The 14,039-nt window shown below is 38.6% G+C and overlaps 1 protein-coding gene across 2 annotated transcripts in view; it reads right to left on the reverse strand.

Moving 5' to 3' along the window:
* Positions 1-14,039, reverse strand: part of ALDH1L2 (aldehyde dehydrogenase 1 family member L2) — a 244,522-nt gene that overhangs the window by 160,451 nt on the left and 70,032 nt on the right. For both annotated transcript variants that reach the window (XM_069229012.1, XM_069229011.1), the window contains 2 exons: positions 7,237-7,338; positions 3,138-3,227 (listed from right to left, as the gene is read on the reverse strand). In XM_069229012.1, coding sequence (XP_069085113.1) covers positions 3,138-3,227; positions 7,237-7,338 — 192 coding nt within the window. The remainder of the gene's footprint in view (positions 1-3,137; positions 3,228-7,236; positions 7,339-14,039) is intronic.

A 14,039-nucleotide genomic window follows, 5' to 3' on the forward strand; every position in this document is an offset into this window, starting at 1 on the left:
GCCCTGCTCCAGGGCCCTCTAAGGTTTTGAAATGTAAGGATCCTCCAGTCTAGTGCAAAGGTCTTCATACTGTAGGGTGCCCTCCTTTGGGGGTTCATGGTTGTATTTTCAAGGGGCACACCTGGCTATGCATGCACTTGTAAATGAAGATGGCATGGAGGCACAACCTTGTTTATTTGTCACCAGGTGGTCTTCATTTACAGTGGCTGAAGTGCATATAAAAAGGACAGGAACCATGATCCTGAATGCCGTAGGGGAAGGGTCGTCCAGTCCCACCAGGTAAGTCAAAAACAACCCAGGCACAGCAGCCTGACCATGCCCCATTCTCTTCCTCTCTTTGCTCTCTTTCCATCCATCCACTCTCTACCCTCTCCTCTAGCTCTAAACTCTTTCTCTTCATCTCTTTCTCTTTTTCTCCTCACCCTTGAAGTTCCCCTCTGCGGCAATTAACCTTGGGGAAATTAGGAAAAGTGAAGAAAAATGCTAGCAGAACTGGGACTTCAAAACTGGCCTCCAATGACTCCAGCCCACGGGGAAATGCCTGATGGAGTAAAAGGCCAGTCTGCCCTTTGAGTCATTGAATGTGGTGTCAGGTTCAAAGACATGGATAAAAAACAAAATATTCTGTAATTATTTTGTTGTACTTTCAGGTTACAGCATATAAGATAGCACGCATAATTTAAATGAAAAAATGAATGCAAGTTAAATTAATCGAACCTCAATTGGTTGATGTAATCACTGGAGATGACTGAGTGTCTAACTAGAGAATAACATTAATAAATCCCAGTAGATGCAATAAGGAAAGTGCCTTGTGTATTTATACCGCTACGAAGTCTTAGCCTGTGACAGAAAGCACTGTGTATATGTAAGCCCTTATTTGTAAACTGTACACATAGTATAAGATAGGCTGCCATACAATGACTTAGGGCCTGATTATGACTTTGGCAGTCCCACTTCGAGACCATCAAAGACGCAGGGAGGAATGCCACCATCTACCGGTCCCCCCAAAGTGTATTACAGCGTTTACGCCAGGCTGACCGGAGGAAACATTGTATTACGCGTTCCCGCCTGGCTGACCAGCGGAAACAGTGCTACAATATTGGCCTCGGCTCCTTTAAGGAAGCCAATGCCAATATCGTAGCACACCAGCACCATCGAAATGGCCACTATCTGCAGAGCAGAGCAGAGCAGACAGTGCGCATTCCGATGGTGCTTGGCGGGGGGGGGGCTGCTTTGCCCATGGTATTACCCCCCTCAGGCCTGCAGCACTGGTCCCCGCCACGGAAAGGCTGGCAGAAAACTGAGTTGTCATCAGTTAGGCAGCGCTGAGTTCAGTGCCACTCCTGGCTCAGTACAACTCAGACCACTGTCAGCCATCGGGAACCGTGTTCCTGCCGGGGATGGAGGTCTCCTGGCGGGTCCACCAGCCAGAGTGCGGCAGCTCGACCATCACCATGTGTGTGGCGGTCCTCGGACCACCACATGCGTAATGAGGCCCTTAGTCTAAGCTAAAACAATTGCTCCTAAAGTATATATTTTAGCAATAGGTACTCAGACTGTACCTACTGCAAACTTGTTTATAAGTGTCCATTAAAATGATGATTTGCAGAACTCAGTTGATAACAACCATTCATTACCACTTAAGAAGAATACATTTTATCACCATGAAGCTTCGATGACTCCATAAATTAAAATGTACACAGGCTCCCAAGCAGCATTTGCATTTGGTGATTAACCAATTGCACATATTTATGTTTCTTCAAGTAGGAGGCACTCTGTTGAGAAGACCTGTTTCTTTACCTGTCTGACCCTCTCTCAGCTTCGAAGCACAGGAGAGACAACACCCTCTTTATTTTCAGCCATAGGCACCTCAACATCTGCATTAGCCATTCAGATATTGTTCTTTTTTTAACAGAGACAATGAGGACTGTTTTTATAAAATAATATATCATGGATGGTTCCCACACAGCCCACCCACTTTGACCTCTGGCTAGATGTAGATGTCCTTTCATATTAGGTGAGGGGGTGGCAGTGAGTAGGACAGTTGGGTTGCATTCCAAAACGAGTTCGATCTGATGCAAAGCACAAGCTTGACAAGAGATGTAGTTTTAATAACAGTAGTATATTTCATGACTTTGATGTTAGAAGAAATAGTAATTATGGCATCCAGTGTCGGTGTTCAGCTAATGAGCATAGAACACATTGTGAATCCGATGGTGTCGGGAGAAGAAGTGTGAACTTTGGTAAAACACAGGGTCAGAATGAGGTTCTCACCTGGGATTTTTGAGAGGATTTATGTTTTACTCTGAATTTTGTCTTCTTGTTGATTGTTTTACTCAAAATGAAGACACAGCATAGCAGGCATTTGGTATAGAAAGCATTGCAATGTGTGAACGAGGCCAGCAAAGGCTGCTAGTCCCACTAAATCACCAAGTAACATTTGACCCCTGAATCAGTAACTGAGAGGAGGACATGAGAAAAGAGGCAAACTTACTCCCCTACGCAAGGAAACTAGTATGGTTTACATAAATAGTTTATTCCTGCAAGTTGCGTGTAATCAGCATCTGATTCACTTATGACCGATGAAGCATTGAAATAAACCTTATTCTTTCTAATGAAAAACTATGAAGCTAACTACTATGATTTTATATATTACTCTAGCACAAAATTATAAACTCGTTTTAGAACTCACTTAAATAAATTGTGATTTCTTCGTAAAATGGATGTGTTTGAGTGATTCAGATAGGCTTTATTGATTATTGTGTTTAGCCAAAGCAAATGAAGGGGAAGCACAAATATTTAATTGTATTTAGGTAGCCCTGAATCATTCTTATGTTAAAATGTCAGCAAATCCAAATACCACTACCATTAGTAGCAGCAGTAGTGGTGGTAGTATGGTAAGATGCAATCCGCACTGTCCAAGTGTTAGTACCCTCAGGACTAGTAGAAGATTGGGAATTACTGAAGGAAGGTAAAGGGATAACTTCTACCACACAGACAAGTAAGCAAATGCTGTTGTACATAAAATAGTTATTTACCTTTTTCACCACCCTGCTGTCTGCTGCAATAGTGAAATTTGATTTAGTTATAGTTCTCGAACTTCTACAAGAATCATCAATAAAGTACAATGGTCCTACCTGATTGTCAATCACAGCCCAGGCCCCAGGCACCTTGTCGTGCCCACGGATCCAGTTGTGGATGGCTTCTGCTGGCTGGTCCCAGTATATCTAGGAAATAACGAAATGTCTTTTGTAAACATGTAAAAAACTGAGCTCCGTGTGACAAATATTTCTGTACCAAACAAATGTGCAGTCACTAATGCCTCAGAAATAGACCCCATCACATCCCAATTACAATTAAATGAGCAAAGAAGTCGATTCTAAAGCATACTTTTGCTCACAGTACCAGTTCCAAAAAACACAATTGTTTACAACTTGGGCTCGCCTGAGCTTGCAAGTCAAATCAGAATCAAAACGGAGTTGATAAAAACAGGAAAACCAATTCTAAAATCAACACTAAACACCAAATTAAAAAAGATGTTGAATTCTGAAGACACATGGCACTCTTTGTTACATAAAAATCCTCCTACTGACTTAACTGACTACAAACATACATATGGTAAACCATATTCTCAATACTACTGTTTATGTATATTGTGTCTGTCACCTATTATGTTAACATCTACCTCAATGTTCTCAAATGCCCTTGCAATCATTCTCAGTATGATAGTTAGTTGATTGTGTTGTACTGTATAAGTATTCAGTTAACGCTCACAATATATGCTGAACAGCCTAAAGAGTTTTGCTGACTGCTTTCTGCATTCTCTATAGTACTTCTTAGCCCTAGCAAGGTTGTGATGCCCACAAAAACATACATTTTTTATTATACTAATACTAGTCTGTATGGATTTTATAGCTACGTATAAAAAGGATAGATATGTTCACATGTGTGGGTATTATTTCTGGACCCTTTTACTGGAATCTTCAGGTTTGAAAATTTAAGACTGGAACTGAGGGTTAGAAACATGCAGATACATAATTGTGGGGTCAAAAACTCAAAGCACTGGACATTTAAAATGGAGTGAAGAGTTGGTGGCTCAGAGAACAGACCAGAAGAGTTGCAAAACATGAGGAATGATTCTTAGAACTGACTCAGGAAAGATCAGGAAGGAAAAGGTAGGGTGGAAGGCAATTGCCATGACAGCGTGGCGAAAGAGAAAAGTTTTTGGGGACAAAGATTTAAGACCTGCCTTGTTAACATTACATAACATGATGAGTATTCATGAACAGCCACCCACCATTCCACAAGTGCCAGGAACATAAATGTGGAAGAATATAAAGCTTCATCAGTAGGCAGAACATGTATGAAAGGTAAAAGGAGCAGTGCAAACATTCTGTGCTCTGTGGAAGGGACCAAGTAACTCCAGTAGTACAAGTGCTCTGGTTATCAGGATGGCTCCACTGTACAAATGAGCAACTTCTGAAATGAAGAATGCTGGGGCTGTCAACAGATACCTTACTACTACCAGAGGGAGTGTTTAAAGAGTGAAAAAAATGTCTACAGGACACTATTACCCCCTCAAACCAGACAGAACGCAGAAAGAACAGTAGTAAAATTCTAATGTAGCATGACAGTCTCACCATGCAAGCTAGGGTACTTTGAGTACATAGAAATGTTGTGTTCTAGGTTCAGATCTTGGGAGGACAGCTGAGAGTGGAACGGCGTGGGTAGAATGTTTAGATAAGAATGTTAGGGACGGTTTTAATAAAGACGGTTAGATCGTGGTTAGGCATGTACTTTATGGGATGTTTTTGTGATTGCTCTTGTATGTAGGAATAAACTTACATTTATAACTAATCGGTGAAGTCTCTTTCTTCAACAAAAAATATGCTTGCCAATCGAAAATGGTGAGGAGACAGTCCTGAGTGTCAGGAAATGATGAAGTACCCTTCTTCATAAATGAATCACAAAGGCCGGTCTACCTATGATTGTAATGTTTACTGAGAGTTCACGAGGCCTTAGTTCAATTAAATAGTTTATTAGTTAATGTACTATTTTAGAATTTAGCCTTTAAGAATGTGTTTTTGCAAAGTCTTCTGCTTTGTAGTGGAGTCTAGGACTTATTCTGAGTTCATTACTACTGTTCCTGCATCCCTTTCCTTAAGGACACATTTCAATTTGAGCAACACGTCTACATGACACACACTAGTGATGATAACTCATTTACATTTATTGAAGTTAACATGGGAGATGGTTCCAGACCTAATACTCAACTTCTGTTTTGTTATCAGTGGTCTCTGTTGCTTAGTCTTCTACCCACACTCAGGAGGTGTTTCTAATACCGTCTGTTCTTTTAAAGGAAAGAGTGGGATAGGCAGAGACTTCTCTGCACCTTTAGTACATGTCCTAGGAATGCATCTCGTAATCATTATTGGAAACCATATTCTGTGAGCTACTACTTCTTAAATCTCAAATCCACACTGGAATTAAGGTGAAAAGTAAATGTCATAATCATGACCCCTCAACATCCTATACCCTCTAGCACTTACACTGAAAGTGTTCTCAACACAGTAGTATAATTTTCATTGCCTGATTAAGGTATGCAAAACAAGTGAGTGTCTAATCACTGCTTGGTAAAATGTTTAGCTAGACTAAGGGAGCAGCTGCAGGACGTCACACAAATAGTCTAACTAGTTGCGCTGAGAAAACTTATGTCTGTCTGGAACACGCATGTTTTGCCACTGTGAGATCTCTCTAAAATCCAAGAAAACAAACTATTTATTTGTGCCTCAGATTAAATGTGAAACCCTCAACTGCTGTATACCACAGGGACAGAGATATTTCCAAACACTTTAGAAAAAAATAATAATTACTATCTATAGGTTTTTGAAAATAAATTATATGTTATAATTTATTCATAGATATCTTGTAGGCAGACGTTTCCTGACGCTTTAGGGAGACACAAATTTGAAACCTAATAGTGACAGGGAAAAAAAGCTGATAGAAACACCTTCATTTGGGGATTGCTAAATGTAAATTGTAAGGTGGTGAAGCTCTCCATATTGTTCTGGCAAGGTCAATGTTATACGCACAAAAATGTAATAAAAAGATTTTAAAAATAAGAAAAAGGCTTGAAGATTCTTAATTATTCTGCCAGTGCAGCAAAGTCATGTATTCTAGTGCCCCAGCAGACACACAGCTCACCAAATTTATAGATCTCCACCTGCCTGGCAGAAATATCTATGTCTTATAGAAGCTGCCACCACTGCAGATCCTCTAAAGGCAGTGAAAGTTTGCTGAACGGCTGCTATGTTTCATGCTCAACTTGTTCACTGTTTAAAAACAAACTCTCAAGGCATGAGTTTATTTTTGAAAAATAAAATACTAATGTCCCTTACACCCTGGGAGTTTTACTTTTTTGTGTTTGGGACGCCAATCTTTTCATGGCAGACCCAAATAGAAAAAAGTACACCAGAATGCCTGCCCTAAATAGGGAAAACCGTCTGAGGTACTTAGACTGGTGTTGCCAAGCTGTCCGACCAATGGTTTTTACAGGTGAAGCCAATGGGGTCACCACTAGCATAAACATGATGCTTTGTCCTGCTCTAAATAGAATTATCACACCACTTTTTGGCAAAGTAACCTGTCTACCAAACTGTAAATCAGCCCCTCAGAACTATGTTTGATCTCACCTTCTCTCCATGTTTAGGCAGCATGGCTGGTGGCTGCCCTTATTTGAAAGATAGCAAGTTTTTATATACTTAAGTTATTGAGTGAGATCTAATATCAGAAAGCATTTACTACAATTAGAACAATTAAACAGAAAGCAATAATTTACTGAAGGCACATTTCTCTAAAATACTTCAGTACTTTCCATTTGACATCAAAATGTGTACTTCAAACTTTTTTTGCAAACACACTTCTGTTGGTTATTGTCACCTTTAAAACACTGCACAATTCATAAGTCAACATAACGCTGGATCATAGTTTTACTTGACACACATGTCTTGAAGTTTGTAGTCTGCCCCAGTCAGTAAATTTGAAAAGTTTGCACATGGTTTATTTTTGACAGTCACATGATGTTGTCCCCTAACCTTTTCTCTCAACACCTTTCTAACTTTTAAAAGTCTGTATTTTCTTTTAAAAGGAAGGTGAAAGCCGGTAAAATGTAAATCCAGCATTAATAAATAGGTCTTTTTAATGGAGTGTAACACTGATGGTACCACCAAAACTCACTTTTGCGTTTTCTTTTTTCTGAATTCCTTCATATGTGGCTCCATCATCAGGTTGAAATATGCTTGGTGCTTTACCATCTGCGATCAGCTGCACAGCCTCCACCTAAAATATCAAACACGACTATTCATGTAATCCATTTAGTGTTCACTTCTCATGTTAAGAGCTTTAAATAGGTTTCAACCCTCAAAATAGGCATAATTCAAAATTATTTATCAGATTAGGAAAGGAATTGGCAAGGTAAAGATACAAAGAAATTTTGATAAAAATGACATCATCCTCTATCAGCATTTAGATAAGAGCTCACGGAGTCATTCACATAATTATCCAGTTCATTTGCAGTGGTGCACTGCATTTAATTCTCTATTAAATATTTGTGATCCCATTAATCAATGAAACAGTTATAGGGCATTTATTCTGCACCTCTAAACAACTAAAAAACCTTCAAAATATAGACTAAAAAGTTGTGTTGAAGGTATTAGGTTTACATTTGGAAGCTTGTCCCACTGCAGTCTTTACCGTTCCAGAGATATATGCACCACGGGAGCTATATCCCTGTTTTAAAGATCAGAATGGCAAAGCAGGGATATAGTGCATGCTCCAGGTCATGTGGTGCCCCACCAACAGAAACCACTGAGACTTACTCTATCTGAGACCGCCCCTCCTGCTCTTCTTCTCCTGCTTTTTTTCTCCTGTCTTTTGAAATCTGATCTACTTAAAATGGGTTTCCCGCTCCCCCATCTCCATTCCAACTCTGTTCTACATGAAGCTGCTCTCTCTGACTGAACTCACTCTTTCTGAACCTGTGGCCTGCTGTCCTGCAGAGCCAGTCTCCAGCAACTCTCTACATCCCTTCAATTTCTTCTCAAACTCATTAAATGTGAACCTGCTCACTTCTATTATTCCCCCAAAATCTGTTCTACTATATTGTGCACCTTCCTGCTCTCTTCAAAATTTCCCTGGAGCACTCAAATCCAATCTTTTGACCCTGCTGAATTCTCTCTGCCAAACTGCAGTCTTATCAGCAGACTTCTGGTCAGATTCCTAATTCATTTTCTCTGAAAACAGACGCATGTCTCTCTCCACATTATAATCTTTAGCACCCTTTAATATTTTTGCCCCCACTTACCTCACACCAGTCATTCTTGTTCTTTTCAAATCACCTTTTTTCCTAGCCGCTCTTTCCCCCCCCAAATGTAGCTTTTGCTCAAGCTGCTCGTCTAAGAGGATCTCAAAATGCAAAAACAATCAGCACCCTGTATCCCGACAAGATACCAGAGCATCAAAAAATTCCAGCAAAATATAGCACAACAGAGAAGGGAACTACTGCTCTCTAAACGCCTACTCTTTCCACTCTTCTGTCGCTTACTCCAGAGCCCTTAATTGGCACTGAACCCAGCCATGAAATTGGACCCATCCTCTTCTCCCGCCTCTCTGCTTTTCTCTCCTGGAATTCAATCCAGGTTTTTTAGGTGTAATATTTAACCCAGATTAATTTAAGAGCTACACTCACAACCTGGACCCAAATCACCAGGTTACAGTCTCAACCTGTACCCAAAACATCAGGCTAGATGTACTTAGAGCATTATCTATGTTGATTAATCTTTGAGGGTAAAAAGAGTACAGGAAGTATTACACATCAGTGTGTGTGGCAGAGACCTTTGATAATATTTATTGTGCTGAAATAATTCAAGCAGTAATCTATGTATTTTGGCATCCCACCCTTGGTGTTCACCGAATTGGTAAATATCTAAAAAGGCAAACAAGGAATATTGGAATGAACATAAATGGTATGGCTATTTTATCAAATATCAATGTGTGAATATTCAACACAAATTTGTAAGCACCTTTACACAAAGATGTCGAAACCTGGTCACCAATAACCTCTTTAGCCCTCTGTTTTGTTTAGCTTATTTAGCATTTGTACCTCCATGCAGAATTAAACTAATCTTTCTTCTACTCCTTATCCTCTCCCCTCTGCACAATACATTCTTCATCAAAAGTAACTCATACTTGAATACCCAGAAGGATTGTTTATTCGGCTAGTCCTCCAACAAAGAATTTGTAAAGGTACATCTATTGCATCCTTTACTATGACTTTTCACTAATCTTCGTTCTCAACAGAGTTTATAACATGGACTACTTGTGCAAAATCTCTGTCTTCTATTGTGTGCTTCTCCATTTAAAAGTGCTAAAAGAACTGCTAGCAAATTCATCACTCCTGGCATACAACTCATATTAAATGAATGCAACTACAAGGATAGGCTTAATTGATTTATGGTCTTTCCCAAAAGCAAAATATGTGCCTCACAAAAGTGATCTGCATTTCTTAATCACTCCTATGCAGGCCTAAATATCCTTCCCACTTACTGAATAACACATTTCTTCCACCTTTGCTGCATTTTCGTTTTTAGGACAGGATTGCCCTAACTAATAATCGCTCATATTTATGATTAAAGTTTCATCTCCAAATCAGCCTACTATCATGGTCAGCTTAACCACCTCAATTTCACTGCAACATGTATCCGACCTACTAATGGCAAGATCTTCCTTCACTCTTCATCAGCAATATTGTGTACCTAATGAGATCAGAATTCTGTCCTTATTGCATAGACTATGAACTTCCAGTATGGCTCTTATTAGGGTCTTTTTTGAGATCCACTCCCTCCTCTTGTGGTTTCATATTCTAAATAAACAATGATATGGAGAATAAAATAACATTTCTCTTTCAGGGGACCGAGTACCACATACTGAAAGAAGCATACTGCTGGTAAAATACTGAAACACTTACTCAGGACACCAGGCCAAACAGCACACTCCTGATCTGCAAATTTTCATAACCAGTAATGTTATGCGTGCAACCCAAATGAAGAATGATTGCAAAAGTCCTGCAAATAGGCAGAGGAAGGGACAGTGTCCAGTGTACATGATGTTTCAGATACACTCACAAGATCAGCCACTATATCCATATTCAGCCCCCAGAGACTAACATAAAGGCAAGGGTTGAAAGACACCTGCATGCCTCCACAACAAATAGTGTTAGGTAGTCTATGGATATACCGGGTTCTGTTTCACCTTAAAACATAATCCTTTTAGTAGAGCACGGGCATTTTCCTGAGACCTGAGATCTAAATGCACAATATATACCATACCAAGATAGTTTTTTCACCTTGTCTTCAACATATTTTGCAAAGATGTTCAATCAACTTAGATGCTCCTTAAACACTTTGAGCAAAACAGCATAAACACTTTGGTCTTCTTCAGGGTAAAGTGCAAAACTTGTTTTGTACTATCAAGGTGAAGGATGGGTTTGTCACCAACCTAACACCAAAGTTCCCTTGTTTGCTCATAAAGAACCCTGCTTAAAACATTACATGTGTTACATATACATTTTGTAACAAAAGCAATCATTGTAATAGTCGGTTCATCAATGCCATCATAGAAACCAAGGGTAATTTTGTTGTTTGCACAAAACCAATACTAATCCCAAATATTTGCCTAACGAAGTCCTTCTGACAAAATGTTGTATCAAGCACAAGACTCAGTCAACATTTTTACCAATGTCTTCTTTACAGAAATGTCATTATGTGATGCTTTGCCATTACCCGCTATCACCAGTTACGCATTATATACATTTTTGTACAAATTCCACATCTGATATGCAGACATCATTTATTTTGCCTCATAAAATATATGCAACACCTCAGGAAATACCCATGTTTCCCACAAGACATCCAAACCAACTTGCTTTCAGGACAAGTAATTAAGCTTGTTGCATAGAAAAAAATATATCAAATGTAATAATAAAAGCATTAAAAAAAAAAAAATAGCTTGAACACTAAAAATCAATATATTGATGATAAAACTGACAATTGAGAGTAGGTAAGATTAACATTCCAGTAAGGAATTTACGCAGAGACATTTGAGCTAATAGACTTTTGTAAATGAATGAGTGAAAGTTATAAAAATTTTGTGAGTTTCCCGATAAATTAATGATCCTTTAAAGAAAAATAAAACTTGGTTGCTTCTTAGTCAGTTCTAGTGTTTAATATACAACACCCACAAATACCTTTTCCTTAAATCCGATAAGGAGGGTCATAAGCAGATAATGCAATTGATTAACTTGTCTTTATAGTTGCAAGGCCTGTAGTTCCTTGAGTACAAGCTCTGTGTGTTCCAAGAAACTTCAAATTGAGCAACTGGAACGTACATAAGTCTGAATCCAAATAACTTGATTCTACAGGCAACCTTTACATTAAAGTATAGGTAATCCTGACTTGTTGAGAGCTAGCTATCAATTATGTGATGTGAGTGCTTCTGGATCAGCAGCGTGGACAACTCATTCAGTCTATTACTGGTTTTCAAAGATATCTGCATGAGCACCTTATGCTCTGCGCAGGTCATTTTTGTAATAGCAGCAAGTGGAGGAAGCTGGTTTTTAATAATTACCTTTTCTATAACGGCTATGCTCATGCCTGTGGTGATGCCAACACTTCCTTTTAATTAATAAATTATTAGCTTTTAAGGAGCTTCCCTTGGCTAAGTCGCAATCTCATATATAGCTTAGCATTGCTCTTGGTTAGAGACAGTTTTAGCCATAATTTACAGTGCCAAGTAGAAGAGCATAGCTTCAAAAGACTTTATCCAACTCATTGTCTTCATTATGAAAAATAACAAAGCTTATAGAAGTGATGCTTCTAATAAGAAGCTTTGCAGAAACTTTGCACTGATTGTGATGATTGATTGTCCAATAGCACGACCTTCGTAGATATTTGGAAACCTTTTTTTTGCTGTAGCAATGATGCATGCTTTCTCTTTCTTGGCTGAAATATGGTCAGACCATGATAGCTTATTATCAATGGTTACTCCCAAACAGTCATATTTGTTTACTTGATTCAATGTGTTTATTCTCTATTTTCCACTGTAACTATTTGGTAGTTTTGCCAAAGGACATCACTTTGGTTTTTAATAAGTTACTGTTACAGGCAATGTCTGTAGTTATATTCATGTAGCTTTAAGAGTTGAGTTTGCAATCAATCAATCAGTCAGGGGATTTGTAAATCGCACTACTCACCTGTGAGGGTCTCAAGGCACTGAGGAGGGGTGGGGGGGGTGCTGCTACTGCAAGCACGATGGAGTTAACAATAAGATGCGTATGTAATCCGCATAGGCTAGAAAAGTGATCGGTTGCATACTAGCTTTAGTGGTAAACCTGTAACAAAATCTAGATACAATGATTATTTTGAGATATATAGGGAGAAAAGAAGGTTAGCCAGTGTGCATCCCTGCTTTAAGACATTCTGTGTCATCATCGTTGGTGTAAGAGACCTATTAGTCAATTTAGTTTTCAACCAAGTTTTAGCATATAATGAAATCAAAAAATGTAATAAAGTATGGTCAGTGCCTTAATTTGATAGTTTATCCTAAAGCCTATTCAATTAACTTTGTCAACATCCTCAATTTAGTTTTCAACCAAGTTTTAGCATATAATGAAATTAAAAAATGTAATAAAGTATGGTCAGTGCCTTAATTTGATAGTTTATCCTAAAGCCTATTTCAATTAACTTTGTCAATATCGGAGCTGTAGTCTATGTAACACACATACAGTGCAAAGTCTTTCAATAGTGTTTTGTCTATTATCAGTCTAAGAGTGATGAAATTGTCAGTAGAGGAACAGCCTATTTGAAAATCAGATGGGATGAATCGAAGTAGATTATTATAGGTTGACATAGCATAAAGTTTGCACATGAGGTATTTTCCAAATAACTTTCTTTTATCATAAACAAGGGATATTTGTTAGCTGTAGGACAAACTCATGCTTAGGCCAGATGAAATGCACTCTCACAGGAATAGCACATCTTTTGTTCTCATCTCTTGCTCATTTTGCTACTCTTCTCAGGATCTTTATTCAATGCATTATTTTGCTTAACTATATGAAGACTAATTGTATAGAAACAAGTTTGTGTTGTGTTTATCTCAATTACATATACTTTGGGTGGTCCATTCTGTTTTTTTGGAACAGAAAGAACTTCCTCAAAGGATGGAACACTTTTGACCAACAACTCCTTTCTTATTTTTCTGAAACTGCACTAAACATAAACCGGTTTCTGAGGCATTCATCCTGCATAGCTGCACAAGTGATTCTGCCATAATTCAGTCTTAAATAATGAATGAGAAAGGTTATTCCTATTGAGATTGGAACCAAACAGAGCAATCACATAATTTGAAACACCTTTCTTCCAATTTCCCCACCTTGAATTTAACTGCCCTGATGTAACCAGAGTGAAAGATGGTGTGATACTTTCTTCTTAATGGTTATCACACTAAAGAAAGTGACACAGACAAAAACAAAAATGTAAATATAACCCCTTGGTTTTGTCTAGTGTTTGATCATCTCACAACAAAATGTGTGGCTAGAGTAGATTGTATCCTAACATCCTTGAAATATCTTTCTGTTTGCTGGTCATGGAGGAATCACAGGGTTTGGAGGAAGAAGAATTCAGGTACAGCTGCTGCATATGACAAGCAATGTCTTCCAGAGGACACAAAACATCCTACACACACGTTCCAGACGCTCAACAGGGAAGTAACTTTTGAACACAAAGCAGTACATACCATGGGAGTGAGGGTTAAAGGTTTCAGCACCTTTTTCTATTAAATGTTGTCACTCATATAGATGGAGTGTGGTGATCATGCCGTTTACTCCTCACTAAGGGTTTGAGCCCTTTAATTGGCCTGAAGCTTGACTGTTTGTTGTGAAGAAGATAGTTTGGTTCCATGCATCCTGCAGTTGTTTTATGGCCTGT

This window comes from Pleurodeles waltl, chromosome 4_1, assembly GCF_031143425.1.
Source record: "Pleurodeles waltl isolate 20211129_DDA chromosome 4_1, aPleWal1.hap1.20221129, whole genome shotgun sequence".
Taxonomy (NCBI): domain Eukaryota; kingdom Metazoa; phylum Chordata; class Amphibia; order Caudata; family Salamandridae; genus Pleurodeles; species Pleurodeles waltl.